Genomic DNA, 18,336 nt, shown 5'->3' on the forward strand with positions numbered 1-18,336 from the left:
GGTTAAATTTTATCAGGCATTAAAGAAGTTGAAACGTTGATATAATCGAATGTCGTATGTATGTTACTTAGGTTGACGAAGTCCAATTATGCTACTTTAGTAATTCATGACTGGGTCACACCGACTGTTAATATTTACCAACGGAACACATCAGAGCGAAAAAGGTTAATATTTACTGATAGGCAACCCATCCTAAAAAATTCCGACCCAAATGATAAAAATTTCAGGATCTCTCATTAGTGTTTAGGTTGAATTTCTAATTATTTAAGATGGACGGGTTAATTGTTATTTGGGCTTAACTTTTAGAGTAGTTATTGGGCGTTTGGGTTTAATTTAAAATCGGCTTATTTGTTTAATTGTATAAAATGGGCGTAGTTGTTTTATGTATGTTAATTTAGGTTTATACAATGGTAAAGGATCAAATAAAAACAAAATTAACGTACGAAACGTACGAATTGAGGAAAAAAGCAAAAAGTGGCGGTGTCATTTTGGTAATTATCAGCAACTTCAAATTACTTGGAAAAAGGAAAAAGTGGTGGTGACAATCTGGTAATTATCACCGACTCGAAACACATGTACCCGGTACACACATACCCGAAATAACTGTTGTTGCTTGCCTGAAACACACATACCCGAAACACATGTAATGCTGTACCCGAAACACATGTAATCTGTAGGGTAATTTTGGGATTACCAAAATGCCATCGCCAAAATGCCATCGCCACTTTTTTGACTTTCTTTCAATTCGTACGTTTCGTACGTTTATTTTATTTTCTAAGGAAGTTAACTCTTATACAATTGTCTTAAATAACCTTTTCATGAGAGCCTGTGCCAAAACTTCATGGGATCGGCTTCAAAATTACATGGGGTAAAATGCCAACCTAACATCAACTGAACTAGAAATGGTAGTAGTGGCCTTTCATTTTCATTCGATAGATATCACTACCATTGTATTTCTTCGTATCCCGTCCAAACCTCTTTTTGTATCTTTTTTTTTTAATTTTTATTTCGTGGTAACTAAAATGCTGAAATTCGTGCTCACAAAATCAGAATACGATAAAGATGATCTTGCATCCTATTTTTTATGTTGCACACCATTCATAAGGTATGTCACACATGTGTTAAAAATTGTAGTGCTCTACTAAGTTTATTATGGCTTTGAAGTAGTAATGCTGACCGGCGGATCCAGATAATATTTTAGGGGGATGCGAACGAAGAGTTTAACCAAATTTTCAAGTGGTGCGATCGGGATTTTGCCCTATCATAAAATACACTAATTTTTTTTAAAGGGTACGTCCGCCTACCCAACCTTCTACCTAGGTCCACCCCTGGTAATATTGTGTCTTGGCAACATCAAATGTTGATGAAACTTTCAACGCATTTTAGGATTAGATTTTCTTGATTAGAACACAAGAATATATAAATTAAACTTAGGAAAATTGACAAAAAAAATAATAAATATGCAAGGAAATTGCCAGGGAATTTCCTAGTGACGAAATTATTCATATATGCTAAATATATAAAAACGTTTGATGGTGACTATTTTTAAGGTTGTCTCTGTTCAGGTGTATAGTTTGTTTTCATATGTGATATGGTCCATTTGGTTAAATTTCATCCGCAACATAGAAGATGAAACAATGTTTTCATTAGGGGTGTAAACAAGCCTAGAGGCTCGAGAGCTACTCGTTATCGGCTCGGTTAAAAGCTCGAACGAGCCGAGCTTTAACGAGCCCAAGCCCGAGCCCGAGCCTGAGCTTGAGCCTGAAATAGAGCTCGTTTAATTATTGAGCCCGGGCTCGAGCCTGAAATACAAAGCTCGTTTAGGCTCGCGAGCCTAAACGAGCCCGAACAAAAATTTATTTAGTTTATATATAATATAATAATAGTGATGATAACATTGGCGAGCCGAGCTTTGTCTCATTTAAGCGATATTGAAGCGAGTTCGAGTCGAGTTTTTAACTCGTCTGAGGTTGTTCTCAAAATAGCTCGAGTTGAGCTGAGCTCGAGCTTTGGGTTTTACCCGCGAGCCGAGTTCGAGCTCAAATAAGTAGGCTCGAACCCAACCGAGCTCGAGCTCGAGCTTCATAAAAACATGACGAGCCGAGCTCGAGCTTGGCCCAGCTCGTTTTGACCCCTAGTTTTCATATTTTAGTTTTTGTTATTATAAGAATTTACTTCTAGTTATTATTTTCGATTAATTACAGATTTTGTCACTATTTATGAATTTTGTTCATACTTTTTTGCTTTCTTATCCGATAAAAAGTTTATAATATTTCACACTTTATTTTTCTTAATTAGTTTATCTAAACTTTATTCAATCTGACATTTTGATTAGTTCATCATCATCATCATCATCATCATACTCAGTAAATCCCACCAATAGCAAAGCTAAGGTAGGGTCTGAGGAGGGTAGATGTAGACAGCCTTACCTCTACCCCGTAGGAATAGAGAGGCTGCTTCCAGTGAGACCCCCGGCTCGATTGTGGTTTTGTATCAAGTCTTGGACCTAAGACACATAACACTCAAACAATCGGGACAGAGACTGATTGGTGCATGTAACCCCGTGTCTTTCAGCTATCAACGTCACCACATGACATTTTGATTAGTTGATTACACAAATACATAGCACAACACCACTCTCATTCCAACATTTTGGATCGCCTTGGTCAATAGAATATTATCAGCGTATAACACATGTCTCTCTCTCTCAGTGTGTCTAAAGGTCTAAATTTCTCATGTGTTAAACAGAAAACTGATAGATATAAAAGCAAATGTTTGGACGAAAGTAGATATGCTACCATACCATGGCTTTGTGTATTGCAAAGCTATACTGTAATATGGTTGTAGTGGCATAACACACGCAAGAAAATTACTACTTTCATAATTTTCTCATGTGTGATTTCCTAGGAGTGGGTGATATGATAAGGCCTCGAATATGAGAGTCGTGTGTGGGGAAGGGAGAGAGTGTCGTAAGAGTTTTCCTTGCCATATAACATTTTTTTTGGTTAAATTAACTGATTAATGATAAAAACTACAAGCAATTAGCCATAGTACGGACGAAGCCATAATATTTTTCTGTGATTACGAAATTTTTGTAAAAATCTATGTCCTCATTCGTAAATCATCGTTGACATCTCTATATCTACATCGCTCTCTTACGTTTGGAAGATAGTGTGAATGAGACATAATGAATAAAATAATATATAAAAAAGTTCTCATCAACGTAGAAGAATTAGTCAATTAGGTAATATTGTTGACACTTTACACGTAGTAAATACGCGACCATGACTTTGGGGCTGTTTGGTAGCCTCTGAATGGTCATTAAGAGGCTACCTCTTAATGGAACCATTAAGAATTTACCAATAAGAAGGTAGAAGAATATGACATATGATCATTTACCAGTTAGAGGTTACCTCTTAACCATTCAGACTTGAGGTTACCTCTTATTCATGTTAGCATCTAAATGGTCATTAAGAGGCAACCAAACAGCCTCTTTGTGTATTGGGCATGAATATATGTATTGTAGGGGTGTTCATGGTTCGGCTTGAACCGTGAAAACCTTTAAACCTATCATTAATTTTGGTTTCACACTCGGTATTTTTTTTTCAAAGTTTTGGTTGGTCTCCTCAGCAATTTTCAATCAGTACATTACAGTTGGGTAATATTTTGCTAACATTATTGACACTCACACATGTAAACAAATGTAACTTGCTATTATTAATACGCTGTTACCATAACATTGGTCAGATATTGTGAGTTCTTTTTTTCTTTTTTTGAACGGCAAATTTCTTTACTCTTGTCGTCTGTGGGACTCGAACCCAAGACCTCCCCCTCCCAAGGTGTTTAAAGGCATTGCTTTTCCCAATGGACCACCCCCGTTGGTATAGATACAGTTTACAGGTAAAGGATTCTAACATAAACAACATAAGTTACCAATAATCCCGACACGAGCAACCCCCATCCTTAAAACGATGAAAGCGATTCGCATCTCGAATCACAAGTTCCCTCGAAGTAACCCGAGACGCCAACTTCATCACCAAATGACAATCGTCACATATTCTAAGATTCTTCATTATATGAATAGGCATCCAAGCAGGCAAACTCATCAACCCAAACGCCAACGCCAGTTTCTCACTATGATACGCGCTATCCTTGCTACCAAAACCGTCTTCCTTAACATACATTCCCGTCTCTTCTATCTTCCTAATAATCTCCCTTAACGCGTTATAAACATCATTAATTCTCGGATGATTAGTATCATCAACCGTAAAAACATGCACTCTGTTATCCACCTCAATCCAACTACAACCCGGATTCTTCCTTATTCCTTTATCTTTCATAATTCGTCGAACATTTGACACGTTTTCTAAATTCCCGGAATCTGTATAAAGATTCGCTAACAGAACATAACTTCCGGAATCTTCTGCATCTAATTCAACGAGATTCTTCAAAGCGGTTTCCGCCATTGTTGAATTCCGATGAATCCTGCACGCACCAAGCAAAGCTCCCCACACCGCAGCGTTTGGTTCCATCGGCATTTCATCGATTAAATCTTTCGCCTTATCGACGAGCCCGGCACGCCCGTATAAATCCACCACACACGCGTAATGCTCACACGTTGGAATAATTTCATGATCGTTAATCAACATATCGAAGTAGCGTTGACCTTCGGATACCAAACCCGCGTGGCTGCAACCTGACAGAACCGATACGTAACTTATATGATCCGGAATCATCCCTGACCCGATCATTTTCTCAAACGTATCTATCACTTGATTACCATGACCACTTTGAGCGTACCCCGCCATCATCGCGTTCCACGAAATCAAATTCTTAGTAGCTATCGAATCAAACGTTTTCTCCGCATCGTTAATACGCCCACATTTTGAATACATGGTTATAATACTGTTCTTTACTGAAATATCAGAACCGAAACCGAATTTTTCAGCTTGACAAACGATTTGGGTACCGAGATTTTGTACGGCTGCATTCGCACACGCGCCGATCGAACTTACGAAAGTAATACAATCGGGTTTGACTCCTTGTTGTCTCATTAAAACATAGATCTTCAGACCGTCTTCCCAAAATCCATGATTTACGTATCCCGCTAACATTGAGTTCCACGATACAACGTTCCGTTCGGGCATTTTATCGAAATATTTTCGGGCTTTCTCAATGTTTCCGTTTTGAGAGAACGACGTGATCATCGTTGTCCATGATATGATATCTCTATGCGACATCGATTCAAACACGCTATTTGCACTCCGAATGTCGCTACATTTAGCGTACATTGTAATTAACGCATTAGCTACGGGGATGGAAGGATCCATACCAATTCGGATTGAATACGCGTGGATTTGTGTTCCGGGATTTAAATCTTTTAACGCGCAACAAGCTCCAAGAACCGTTGCTAACGTGAACTGATCAGAGGCGACGGGTACCTCTTTCATTTGTTTAAACAATGAAAATGCGTCGGCTTCGTTGCCGCAATGTACCGCTCCCCCGATGAGCGAAGTCCACGATACTACGTTGTGATCTTTTATTTCTTTAAATACTTTACGTGCTTTTTCGAAGCGCCCGCATTTAGCGTACAAGTCAATTAAACCGCTGCCGACGTACACATCGATGTTTTGATGTAGTCGGATGATTCGCGCGTGTAAGTGGGCCCCCCAGGTGAGTTCGTATATGCTAGTTGAAGCACTGAGGACACTCGCGTACGTCATGGAATTCGGTCTGAAACCCTGACGACACATCTCGATGAACATATCGAGTGTTTTCATGACGTTTCCGTGCTTAGACAGTATCGAAATGATCATGTTCCACGAAACGACATCTCTTTTAGGCATTTGATCGAACAGTTTCAACGCACTCTGAGCACCGTAGAGCTTAGAGTAACCGTAAATCATGGAGTTCCATGAAAACATATTCGGGTTTTTCATTTTGACAAATATAGATTCAGCAACATCCGGCATGTCACACTTTATATACATGTCAACCATCGAAGATTCAACCGAATCGTCACCTAAAAACTCGAACTTTTTCGCTAAACCATGAACTTGCTTAGCCAAGTTAACGTTTTTAATACCGGCACATGCCTTCATCACACAACTAAACGAATACGCATCCGGCACACAATCAAACCGCCTAATCATCGAAACAAAAACCTCAACCGTCTTCTCTAACAACCCGTTACGAAAATAACCCGACATCATCGAGTTCCACGACACAACATCCCTCTGAGGCATTTCATCGAACACCTTCTCTGCATCCAAAACCCGCCCTGAACACATGAACCCTTCAATCATCGTGTTCCAACTAAACACGTTTTTCAACTCGATCTCATTAAACACCAATGACGCATCATCGATCAACCCACATCCGGAATACATGTTGATTAAATTGTTCCGAACAAAAGTCGAAACGTCTAATCCTGTTGTGATAAGTTGACAATGAAGTGCTCGAGCCAAGGGTCGGGATTGAACGTTTGCGCATGTTTTCATCGATTCGTAGAACTTCTGAGATAATTCCATGTAAGATCGATCTGGGTTTTCGTATGGAGGTATGTTTCTTGAGAGATTTTTGCGGTGGGTCGAGAAAAGCCGACGGATGATACAGAAAGGATGACATGAGGTTGAGAGGCTGGTGATCATGAGAGATTGTGAAGAAGGTTGAATGTATGTGGGTTTGGGTGTTCATTTGATTAATAATAAGTTCATCTGCAAATTTTGTGCAACAGCTAAGACTGATAATAAGAAGGTTAACTGAGTTTGAAAATTTAAGAGAAACTAGTGGGATTACTCACAATTGTTTTTAGGCAGCTACACTCATCCATCACCATATTCATCTCTGCCCAGTGGCAAAGCTTGAGATTTCGGACAGGGATCGAAAACGTATATACCTAATAAAATTATAAAACCAGGGGTCGAAAACGTATATACCTAAAAAATTCTATACGAATACTGCATATCGGACACTACTGAGCGAAAAGCTCGGGGGTCGGGCGTCCCCCGGCCCCTACAAAGCCACGCCCCTGTCTGCCCCATATTGATTGAGAGCAATCGACAACCATAGACACTTTTGATCGATTTTTTCAAAAGGTGACTGAAGGTCAGTGACTGAAAATGTACTTTACTCTTGAGAAAATAAAGTATTTGAAATCATGTCAAGAAAAATCAAATTGTGTTTTTTTAAGGAAGGAAAGGGAAAGAGTATTTTCTTTCTACTCCCTTTCTTTCCTTTCCTTAGTTCCCTTACTCTTCTTTTTTTTCGGTTATTTTTGCATGGCACATGACCATATTTAACTTAATATTTTAACCTGGTTAGTGTTAAAGGACGAAAGATGTGATGAGTTTTCCAAATAAAGGAATTAAAGTGACTTTAATCATTGAAGTTGCGTATTAATGCAATACGATACAAATATAAAGGATGAAAAGTGTAAATCACCCTTGTTCATTTTACGAATTATGTTTTTTACCCATCATAGACATCCTAGAATTTTATTACTTTTATCACCCATCATGTAAGTTCTTCTAACAAACTATGTTTAACCAATTAACCGTGATGTTTTTTACCCATCATAGACATCCTAGAGTTTTATTACTTTTATCACCAATCATGTAAGTTCTTCTGACAAACTATGTTTAACCGTGAAGTTGTTCTTTTATGGATAACCAATTTTATGTATGTATGATTAGAGGGTAGTAAAAAGTGTTATTTTATAACCACCAATATTGTATTGTTGGTGTTTGATTGCATTAAAGGGTTGGAACCGATTTATGAAAAAGTGATAATAATTAAGATAATTTAATACCACATGAATCTTTTTTTTTTTTTTTTTTGAAAGCCAAGAAACAAAGTGGTAACAGGGGTAATATTGCAATCACAACACTACGATTTTGGCAAATACACCACCATAATGGCATAATCCACCTATCTTTGACACTAATTTCTACTAGTAGCGTACAACCAAAACAACATATCTTATGTTGTTGTGTCGACTGTGAGTATCCTCTTATCAGACGTCTCTCCCGCAGCAAGTTTCCCGGCATACTTTTTATTAGTCTTGTTACTGCCAGGGACATTTTTGACAACTGTTCGTTGCAATATACGAACAGGGATCCCACCCATATCAAAGTCCTCCTTCAAAGATCTTGTTAAGAACCTCAAGTCTGTGTCTGAAAGTCTAGTCTTTCCGCTAACAAAGGCCACAAAAGTGGGCGGTCTGGCTTTCACTTGTGTAAAATACTTCACCTTGGGCTGAGCTGCTAGATCCTTCCAAGAATGTCTACTCATTACCTGAAACAAACAACGTTTACTCAGACCTTTTCATCGTGGCTTTAGGGTCTAGGTTCAACAATAATAATAATAACAATAACCTTGCGTAGCCAACGGTTAAGGCGAGCAGTTGATAACCTCAAACACCACTTTTTGTATGTCTCAATGACATGCTGCATTACCTCTATTCTGCCTTTCCCTTCTAATGCTGAAACGAAGACAACTGGGATCCCTGTCACCTGTCAACATGTTTCTTAACCTAAAGAATTCGGGCGTATATACATCTAAACATGGAAAACGATATAACTTTGTCCCAAATTAGTGATTTATCCATTTTTCTTAGTGGTGGCGGTTTAGACTTATTTACTCATGGGTAATGCATATCAATTTGGCGTCTTTTTACTCGATTGGTAAAATGTAAGTATCGTACCTCTCAACCAACCCAATTTGGAACATCTACTCTGCAAAATAGCAACTAACCTGGGGGATGATTGTTTGAATTTCTTGAGGGACAGCTTTAACAACCCGATCATATAATCTTTGTTCAAGAAGATCCATTTTATTCACAATCACAACCAAACCCCGCCCTTCTTCTATAGCTCGTCTTGCTATCACTACTTCATCATGTGTCAAGCTTTTTCTAGCTTTTGAAACCTAGTTTTCATACAAACGCATTAGGAATATTGAGACTTTCCTGGACCAATTAATGCATAATTATCTATAAAAAAAGTGTTTGACCAACCTCTTGCCCATCAAGGACCAAAGCAACAACATGAGCCCTCATCAAGTTTTTCCTGGACTGAACAATGCTCAAAGATGATGCTCCTTTCTCCGACTTTGTTCTCTGCAACCAACCTGCTGTGTCCACCTAAAAAACAGCCAAATATTAATTAAAAAAAATAACAGAATGCAAATGTAATCCATCATTGAGGTAATATGATGATAATTTAGAAATTTAAATTACCATGTAGATGGTTCTTCCTTCGAATTTAAACTCAACTCTGACAGAATCTCTTGTTAAGCCTGCCTCCGGGCCCACTAAAACACGCTCTTCCTGCAGAATTGCATTCAACAAGGTTGACTTGCCAACATTAGGCCGGCCCACAAATGCTAACTGCAGTGGTAGCTTTGACTCCTCTTCACACTCTTCATTAGTTTCATCCGCACCTTCTGAGTTGCAAAATAGCAACAAATATGAATAAAATATTATTTTTTTTCTGAATGTTAGGGGTTCGTAAAATATTCTTACCGTCTACAGTTTGAAGCATATGTTGTTCAAGCAATGGCCTAAGAACTTCATATAAATCATTCATCCCTAAACCAGTTTCAGCTGAGAGAGCAACAGGATCTCCGAATCCCAACGTACAGGCTTCACTAGCAGCAGAAATAAAAGACCCAAAACCATCATCAAGTGATTCAGCTTTATTCATTACCGTAATAATTTTAATTTCAGGAGCATGCTTTCTTAGCCACTTTCCGACATCCAAATCCATGGGCTGCAACCCGTCTCTAGCCATCACATAAACAAATTATTAGAGGTGCCTATGTGGCAATTGTGTACCGGCCGAAACACGTTCAGGAATATTTATTTATTAAATCTATATATCATGCATTAAGCAACTGCACGGATTTATTTTGTTTCTATGTCAAAATCTAGTGCACATAAGAAGATATGAGCATGAACAAGTGATGAAGATAAAACTAACCTTGCATCAATAAGAAATAATGCGAATTTACACCTTCTCAACACGTTTGCTGTCATTTCTGCAGTCCTACCAAGAACAGAACCAGATGAAGCCTCAGCCTCTAAGCCAGCTGAATCCAACACTTTAAATCGCAAGTCACCCAATTTCGCAATCCCTTCTCGTATGTCTCTAGTCACATGATCATTAGGAGTGTTGTACACAAGTGCCTCTCTTCTTCTAATCAAACTAAATACCATATCCACATCAACCAAATATAACGATATTAGATACAAAAAATAAAAACAGATAAATAAACTGTGACAAACACACATCAAGGGGTGCAAACGAGCCGAGCTACTCGCGAGCTACTCGAGCTCGACTCGAAAAAAAGCTCAAACGAGCCGAGCTTAAACGAGCTCAAGCGCGAGCCTATAAACAAGCTCATTTAGTAAACGAGCCCGAGCCCGAGCTTCGCTTATCGAGCTCAAGCCGGTTCGCGAGCCTAAACGAGCTTTCTGTTTATATATTTTTTATTAATATATGAAACATATATTTATATAATAATAAATACCATCTATATAAATATAAAAAATAACTAAATTATATGTTTAATTATAATTATAATTAATACAAATTAATTAATAAATACTAAATGAGTCGAGCCTGAGCCGAGCTCGAGCTCGACCTTTCATATGTTAAACGAGCTCGAGCTCGAGTCTGGTCGAGCTCGGGCTCGGCTCGGCTCGGCTCATTTGCACCCCTACACACATCGTGTATGTGTATGAAAATATGTATACAAGTATATAACTTAAAGGTGGCAATTTTAGCCCAGTGACTTACAAATGGTCTGATTTGGGTGACGATTTAACGAAAAAAAGTAGCTTAAATTAAAATGGGTCAAACAGGCTGAAAGGTGTCCAAAGTATATGTTAATTGTGTAAAACCTCCTAAATCATTTTATTGGAAAAGTATACTATTCAGGTCAACCTAACCTTTTTGGCCCATACAAAAAATGATGATCGTTTTACCCAAACTTGTTTTGGCAAGTTACCCAACATGTCTGACAAGGTAAATCACCTCTAATATAACTGTAAAAGACATATATTAGAATAGCTAACCGATTAAACAATGCGGATTTGCCAACATTGGGGCGGCCAATGAGAAGTACAGTTGGAAGCAAGTGTGTATCTACTTTGCTGAACTCAATAGGTTTTCCAGTTTCAAGCTTTGCATCAAAGTCTCCGGCATCATCGCATACATCATCCTGAGCTGGAATGGTAGAGAACCATCTTCTATATTCGAGAGTAGAATGATGGAAGTGTGAAACTATGTTGAAAGTATCGAAACCTAATAACGTTGTTCTAATGCCACCTGACGGTAAGCATTTACTACGAAGCAGAGATCCTAGCATTGAAAAAGTATTAGCAAGTTAAAGTCACGTTTTCCTATTCTTAAAAACAATCAAACTTCATAAGCATGATTCTGACACATGTATAATACCTTTATTGAACTGTAAACCTGTAGAACCTTTACTTTTAACGCAGTGGTGGATCAAATTCTTTTGTAGAAGAGTAGTGATACGGGTCTTCCGGCACGAAAGAGCATGAAGCCACGCAAGAGACATCAGATAAATAATAGTTTGTAATGAGTAACGAATGTTGCGTGTAAGTCTCCTATATATTGGTTGCAAAATGGATCCTGAATACAAGCTGAAAGAAGACGAATTAACACTATTCAGTCAACTAATTATGAATAAATCAAAAGATAAGTTCTTTATTATCTAAATATCTATAGCGAATGTTTCTCAAGTTTCTCAAATAGGGTGCATTTCTTTTAGGATCCCTACCCTGTATACATATAACTACTATTCTTAAGACATATGCATACAATAATTAATAGTTGAGCATCTTTCAAGAAAAAAAAAAGACATAAAAATAATGAAGGATAACTTGAATGCAATTTGTGATAATTCAATGAAATAGAGTTACCTGTAATAACTCAATGTTTAAGATAACTTGAATATCTGCACCACAATCTGCTAAAATCAATTAACCCAGATCAGAAATTTAGTTGAAGCATTTTATCAAACACTTGATGTGCATCTTCATACCAAGTGAGTACAAACGAGAATCAAACCTGTGAGGGCCGGCTCAATCATTTTAGAGGCCTAAAGCAAAGTGTAAAAATGGGGCCATTCCGTTGAAAAGTTATACAATAGGGAAAATAACTTGAGATCATTATTAGAGCATGTGTACAAAGTATCCTGTGATTATTGATACATTGATATCATAAGTATGCAATACTAATACATTAGATAACTTTTGTAGTTCTGGTAATGCTAGTTCGCTGTCAATAACAAAGAAAAGCCTGCATATTGGTTTCGAAGGACCTAAAGAGTTTATTTTTTACAGATAACATAACCATCATTTTGTGACTTTTCAGCCAAATGATGCTCAAACGGAAACATAACATGAGCATCAAAATAAATTAAAAAGTGGTTCTTACATCAAAATACAAATGATAATGTTATCTTTGCTTAGCATGTGCATTTGGGTTTTAATTGGAATCTAAACAAAAGAAAGATTTCTGGATAGCAATATATGTACAACTGCAAATTACTTCAGCTATGTTTATTGCTATATCAAACACCATCTCTGAAGATTTTTGAATTAAAAAAAAAAAAAAAAAAAAAAACATATAATAGCCTACCTTCAAGTCAAACACTTCTCTATAAAATCAGCAGTCAGAAATAACTATCAACCAGGCTTGGTTTATCAAACAAAATAATCGAAAAACCTACGGAAAAGATTATCAAACAGAAAAGCATAACAATGTACCTTCAAACAGAAAAGCTTCCATTGACAATTTTGATTGCAAAGCACAACAGACCAACTTCTATTGGCAGTCGCTTCAGCCTTCATGCTTTGTTTCCTTTGCCGATTAGTTGCCCTAGATAATCTTCTGTCGTTCCCCAGAATCACGCGATGTGTTTCCTTCTGTCCTTCAAGCGTTCCCAATTATTATACCTAGCGGCCAAGCCCACTCCCTTGTTTAAAAGCCCACAATGCAATACAGGCTATATAAAAATATTTTTGGCCAGAGGCCCTATAAAACATGTGGCCTAAAGCCCTAGCTTGAGTTAGCTGCCCATGGGCCGGCCCTGAAACCTGCAAATGATTTAGACACTCTGGTGTGTTGTATGCGAATGATTTAGCCACCAGAACAGGTTTGTAATTGTGTTTACAGATCAAACCAATTCATACATATAGAAATTGTAGTGGCTGTTCATGCCGCACATTTATTGTTGCGCCATAAAGTGAACTACATAAAGAGTCCCTGAAGTTTTTGTAATTTAACAGTTATTTACATTCACAATTAATTTAATTGTACTAAAATCAGGAGATTGAATTAAGAGTTTTAAATTTAAAAGATAGTTAATAACAATAGGTATACACGTATTTCAATGATATATAAGGATTCGATGATATATAGGGCTTGGTTTCTGTATACACTATTCTTAACCTAAAAAGCGTAGGAAGCAATGAGAAGACTACATGGCGCATTAGATTTTTATGGGCGAGGGTAATTGAGTCAATTTATTAGTTCTCTCATTAAATTTAAAAGTGCATAACTTTTTATACGACATAAATTTTTTTTAAAAAGTATACAATAAAATCAAGCATTTTTCCTCTTTAATTCGGGTACACTATGTTTCATGGACGGATTAATGTACTAGGATGGGTAGCACGGCTACCCTCAACCCCGTCTCCGTACTGTTTCCGTAGTGTAACTTTTTTTTTTTATACAAAGGATACCTCTGATCTCAAAAAGACTTTGGGATACCACTGAATTTTTGAGCTAGATTCGCCACTGCTATGTTTCGTAGGTTAAGAGTATTGTGTATTTGATCATACCTCTGTATATGAGTATGCGTGCACGTGTACTGAAGGTTAAATGTATGTTTGATTTGCAGTCGATTTCAAGTTTCAAATCGGATAGGACTATTAAATAGCCAAACCACAAAACCCGAACTGTTTAAATCTCAAACTAGTCAACTAGCTTGTTTGGAAGGTTTGGTGGGTTTCAACGGTTTTTAAACACCTCTAATTAAAATAACACGACAAGTTTTTGCACACTTTTATCTTATCACGTCCAGTGCATGTAACATTGATCATGAACAAACTTGGATAAGAATATATGATATAACACTTTCATCTTAGGATATGGCACTAGAGTCTTTGACAATTAGAAGATTTTGTTTTGTTTGTAGTGTCTCCTATATATTGTTAAAAACTATATATTGTTACAAGACAACTTGGATCAAGGGTTATGTATTTTTTATAATAAAGAAACTAATGTTTGTATTTTCAACTAGTTTTTGTCACGCCCGTGTTGTGGGACACTAAGCCGAATATTTCTCTCTCATAACATGTGCGTCTATGTTTCGGTTACTTGTACATACTACTCATAACACGATCTCAAAAAAAAATTATATCGAGTCAACCAATTAAAACAAAACACCACCATACTTTTGCAAAAAAAAAAAAAAAAACGATGGATAAACTAACGCTTGGCACTAATAAAAATTATATCAAGCCAAACAATTAAAACAAAATACTACCATAGTTTTTATTAAAAAAACACTAAAACGAGTTTTACACCGGAGGAAAAATCGTAATTTGATAGGGAAAAAAACAAAAACAATGGTAAAATTGTAAATTTGAGTTGAGGGCAAAATCGTGATTTGGTTAGGAGAAGAAAAAACAAAACCAATAGCAAAACTGTAAATTTAAACGAGACAAAATTATAATTTGACTGGACCAATGGGGAAGTGCTAGACAGCTGTCTGATACTATTCCTCTCCATGCTCTTTGTAGATATATAAAATATGTTTAAACTGGTATTTAAAATTGTTATATATGTGTTTTCCTAAGACATAAAACAAATTTCTTATATAACGTATACATTTATAAACTTACCCATTGTATTCAACTGCAGTTATATCATGAAAATCAGTCTTGAGATTTTAATTGTTACAAAGAAGTTTTCATATCTATAGTTATACCATGGAACCCAAATCCTCAAAACTAAAAACATCATATGTACACTTGCAATGAGGTGAATTACAAGACACAAGAACTTACTTAATAGCAAGTTTCAATATTTAAGTTGCTTCGACAAAACTAATACATAAAAAACCAGTTTTACATATTTTCCTTACTAAGTTTCAATGAACCAACAGTTTTCTACACCATATGGCTTTTCTCTTGCCCTTGTGAGTTCTGCCCCCTACAAATCCACCAAAGACATTGGCATTCACCTCATCCGGCATGCCCATAGAGTCGCTTCATTTTTAGTAGGATCGGTAACTTTTTGCCGTTTACCTGCCGTTTGTTTGTAATTTGGTATTTTGGCATTTTACAAATATAATATTGTAAAACATCTCAACTAGTAAAAACTTGTTTTAACCCGAACCAATTTAATAATTTTCAACAACAGTTCATTTTGACCCAAACTGATTTTGCGCTTTAACCTAAACCCAATGCGACACCAACCCATAGTCCCATACGGCCCTCCTGTTATTTTGTCAGGCTTAACACTGGCAAATTAACAAGTTTGCAATGTTATTTATAAAAAAAGCTGGTTTCTATTCTAAATCATAATAGCCTGGTAGTTTAATAAGAGGCTTTAACTAATAATTAACACACTCTACATTGCAAAAAAACATAATAACATACTTTATTAACAAAAACCAAATGGCTTGTATTATAAGGTGTGTTGTGGTGGACAAAAGGTGTAGATTTTGTAAACCATTTAAAAAATGAGTATGTTTTCAACTGAAAATAATGTGATCATTTGAATGTAACTGATTATTGATACATGTATGTAAATGTATTCAGAGGCGCAGCTTTCAAGGAGGCGGGGGCCCGACCCCCCGAACTTTTCGCTCAGTAATGTTATGTATGTACGTTTCGTATAGAATTTTTTAGGTATATACGTTTTTGACCCTGCGGTTTTATAATTTTTTTTACTTATATAGAATTTTTAGGTCCGGTGACTTCCGACCCGTTGAAATTTTCAAGCTTCGCCATTGAAGCTATTACTTTTTACTTGAAGCCCATGCAGTTAATATCGGTGATATATCGGTCATATCGGTCCCTTAGTAAAATATCGGTGTCAAATATCGGTCAAAATATCGGTACCGATATTATCGGCGATGTTGAGTGATATTTGACCGATATATCACCAATATTTGACCGATATAACCGATATATCATCGATATTTGACCGATATATCACTGAAATTGGTGTTAAATTGCTATATATATATATAAATTCTGCATTATATTAAAATTACCGATATCCCACCGATATCTCACCGAGATAACCTATATTTCAAATATCGGTCCTTGACCGATATCCGATATTTTACCTCATTAACTGCATAGCTTGAAGCATGTAGTAGTATTTTTTAGACGGGTAAAGTAACATAGAAGTGAGTAGAGCATAGTGAGAAAAGGGCAGGTGCAAAATAAGTTGCATCAGCAATATGAATGTTGTCAACAGTACTTACCTGTTGTTATTCAGAGATCAAGTGTAAGCCATCATTTGCAATATGTTATGTTGCACCTTATCATATCCCCCCTTTTCACTTATACTCAACATTCTTTGACAGTTGGTAAACCACAAATTCGTAAAACACTATTTCAAATTCGTAATTATCTCGCACAAATTAATAGGTATCATAATAGTTGGAATGAATTGATGAAATGTGTGCATAATCGAACGAAATACTGAAGACTTTTCATTCCAACTATTATCCCCAAATTCCTGTAAAGGTTCAATGTGCGAGCAGAATTACAATTTGGAGCCATTAATTCTAGAAAACAAAGCATAGGTTTCATCAAAGCAAGTGTTGATAATGAAATGGATATAGATGTACATCGATCTTACCATGAATTTGACCACTTTTGAAGGCGTTGAGTAAAACCCTAATGACGGCGGATAGTGAAAGAAAGAAAGAAGAAAGAAAGGTAGGGTGCGACCATTTATATCGTACTGGCGTATGGATTTTAGTTAATCAGAACTAGGCCTGACAATCCTGACCCAATGGTATAAATTTGGGCTGTAAATAAAAGAATATGGGTTGTTTTGGGTTGAGTATAATTCTTAGAGGCTTTGGATGGGTATGTCCAATTGTAAGCAAAATTTTAAATGGGTCAGGATGATGGGCTTATTTTATGTTTGGGTTTATTTCAATAAGGGCTGAGCCCACTGCACTTAATAGGTAGGGTTTTTATTGAGTTGTAGCTTTGAACGAGTTCAGTGGTTCGTTCCTATTTTTCTGGTTTACCGTTTTTGATTCCGTTGTAAGCATAGTTTTAAAAAACGGCTGAGGCATGCGCCTCAAGGCGCGCCTCGAGGCGAAACGCCCAAAAAACGATTCTAAGGCGCGCCTCAGGTGGTTTATGTTGTACGTGCGCCTCAGAGGGGCTGAGGCGCTAAAAAGGCTGCGCCTCAGGGGGGTTTGCTACTTGTTTTTTATGTTTTTGAATTTTTGTGTCAATTTCAAGCAATTTATGTCTTTTTTATTTGTGTTTTTGATCATTTTGATGAAGTTGATGATGAATTTAGTTAGTATTATTATTTTTATAAGATATATAATTTTTATATTTATTTTTTAATTCCGCCTCGGGCTTACGCCTCGAGGCTTACGCCTCGTGAGGCGAAGGGAAAACACCTCAAAACTCGTTTCCGTTCTTTTAAACCTTGGTTGTAAGTTCAGACTTAATACGTTTCAGCTTTAATACTCAAAGCTGGGCTGTTTTCGGGGTTTTATAAAATAGTAACAGGTCATGATAAATTCCCCAAAAAATACACGACATGTGGAAAGGTCTCGACGTGTTTCTATAAAATTTTCAAAGTCTAATTGTTTACAGATTTTTCAAAAAATTTTGAGCAATGGGCAGTAGTCTGAATCGTTACGATTCATACCCCTGCCCACCGTTTATTTTATTTAAAAATCACCGAGTCTCCAAACGAGGTGATTCCAGTTGGAAAACTTAATTTTACTCTCATATTTTCTACAATTTAAATTTCATCAGAAAATGGACAGCCCAGCGCACTGTAACAAAAAATTCCATTTAAAATAGTAAACGACGTCATAAAATTACGATTCCAGCGCCGTTTGAACCGTATTTCGAAACTCTACTTTGTGGACTCCAGAAAACTCAGTTTTCGATATGTTATGACCCGGTTTCAGCCAACAGAAGTTGGCTGTATATTTCGACAGAACTGTTTTCAATTACCCACTTATGCAAACGACTAACTAATGTATCCGAGACACCAAAAACATGATTCACAGCAGGTTTATAGT

At 36.8% G+C, this 18,336-nt stretch overlaps 2 protein-coding genes, 1 long non-coding RNA gene and 1 other non-coding gene across 8 annotated transcripts; all 4 read right to left on the minus strand.

Moving 5' to 3' along the window:
• Positions 1-3,694: 3,694 nt before the first annotated feature.
• Positions 3,695-6,862, minus strand: LOC110894703 (pentatricopeptide repeat-containing protein At2g13600). Its single transcript, XM_022141928.2, has one exon. It carries the CDS (start codon positions 6,648-6,650, stop codon positions 3,930-3,932), a length of 2,721 nt encoding a protein of 906 aa, XP_021997620.1. The 5' UTR covers positions 6,651-6,862; the 3' UTR covers positions 3,695-3,929.
• A 989-nt stretch (positions 6,863-7,851) lies between these two features.
• On the minus strand, positions 7,852-12,975 carry LOC110894704 (GTPase Der). Of its 5 annotated transcripts, none has more exons than XM_022141931.2 (12): positions 12,797-12,961; positions 12,096-12,222; positions 11,948-11,994; positions 11,460-11,668; positions 11,078-11,363; positions 9,981-10,205; positions 9,524-9,783; positions 9,239-9,444; positions 9,017-9,142; positions 8,755-8,928; positions 8,376-8,513; positions 7,852-8,295 (listed from the first exon to the last, which is right to left on the minus strand). In XM_022141931.2, the coding sequence occupies exons 4-12, from the start codon at positions 11,581-11,583 to the stop codon at positions 7,981-7,983; spliced, it is 1,854 nt and encodes a 617-aa protein (XP_021997623.1). In that variant the 5' UTR covers positions 11,584-11,668; positions 11,948-11,994; positions 12,096-12,222; positions 12,797-12,961; the 3' UTR covers positions 7,852-7,980. The 5 variants fall into 5 exon arrangements, with proteins under 5 accessions (XP_021997623.1, XP_035836831.1, XP_021997621.1 ...); XM_035980938.1 differs by having other exon boundaries at positions 11,948-11,997; XM_022141929.2 differs by lacking the exon at positions 12,096-12,222 and having other exon boundaries at positions 12,797-12,975.
• Positions 12,976-15,037: 2,062 nt separating this feature from the next.
• Positions 15,038-17,079, minus strand: LOC110894705. The gene is made up of 2 exons (XR_002566619.2): positions 16,914-17,079; positions 15,038-15,343 (listed from the first exon to the last, which is right to left on the minus strand). It is a non-coding gene; the product is annotated as an uncharacterized LOC110894705 (long non-coding RNA).
• On the minus strand, positions 16,498-16,563 carry LOC118485328. Its single transcript, XR_004875630.1, has one exon. It is a non-coding gene; the product is annotated as a small nucleolar RNA snoR101 (small nucleolar RNA).
• Positions 17,080-18,336: the final 1,257 nt, after the last annotated feature.

The sequence above is a fragment of the Helianthus annuus genome, chromosome 12 (genome assembly GCF_002127325.2).
Source record: "Helianthus annuus cultivar XRQ/B chromosome 12, HanXRQr2.0-SUNRISE, whole genome shotgun sequence".
Classification (NCBI taxonomy): Eukaryota; Viridiplantae; Streptophyta; class Magnoliopsida; order Asterales; family Asteraceae; genus Helianthus; species Helianthus annuus.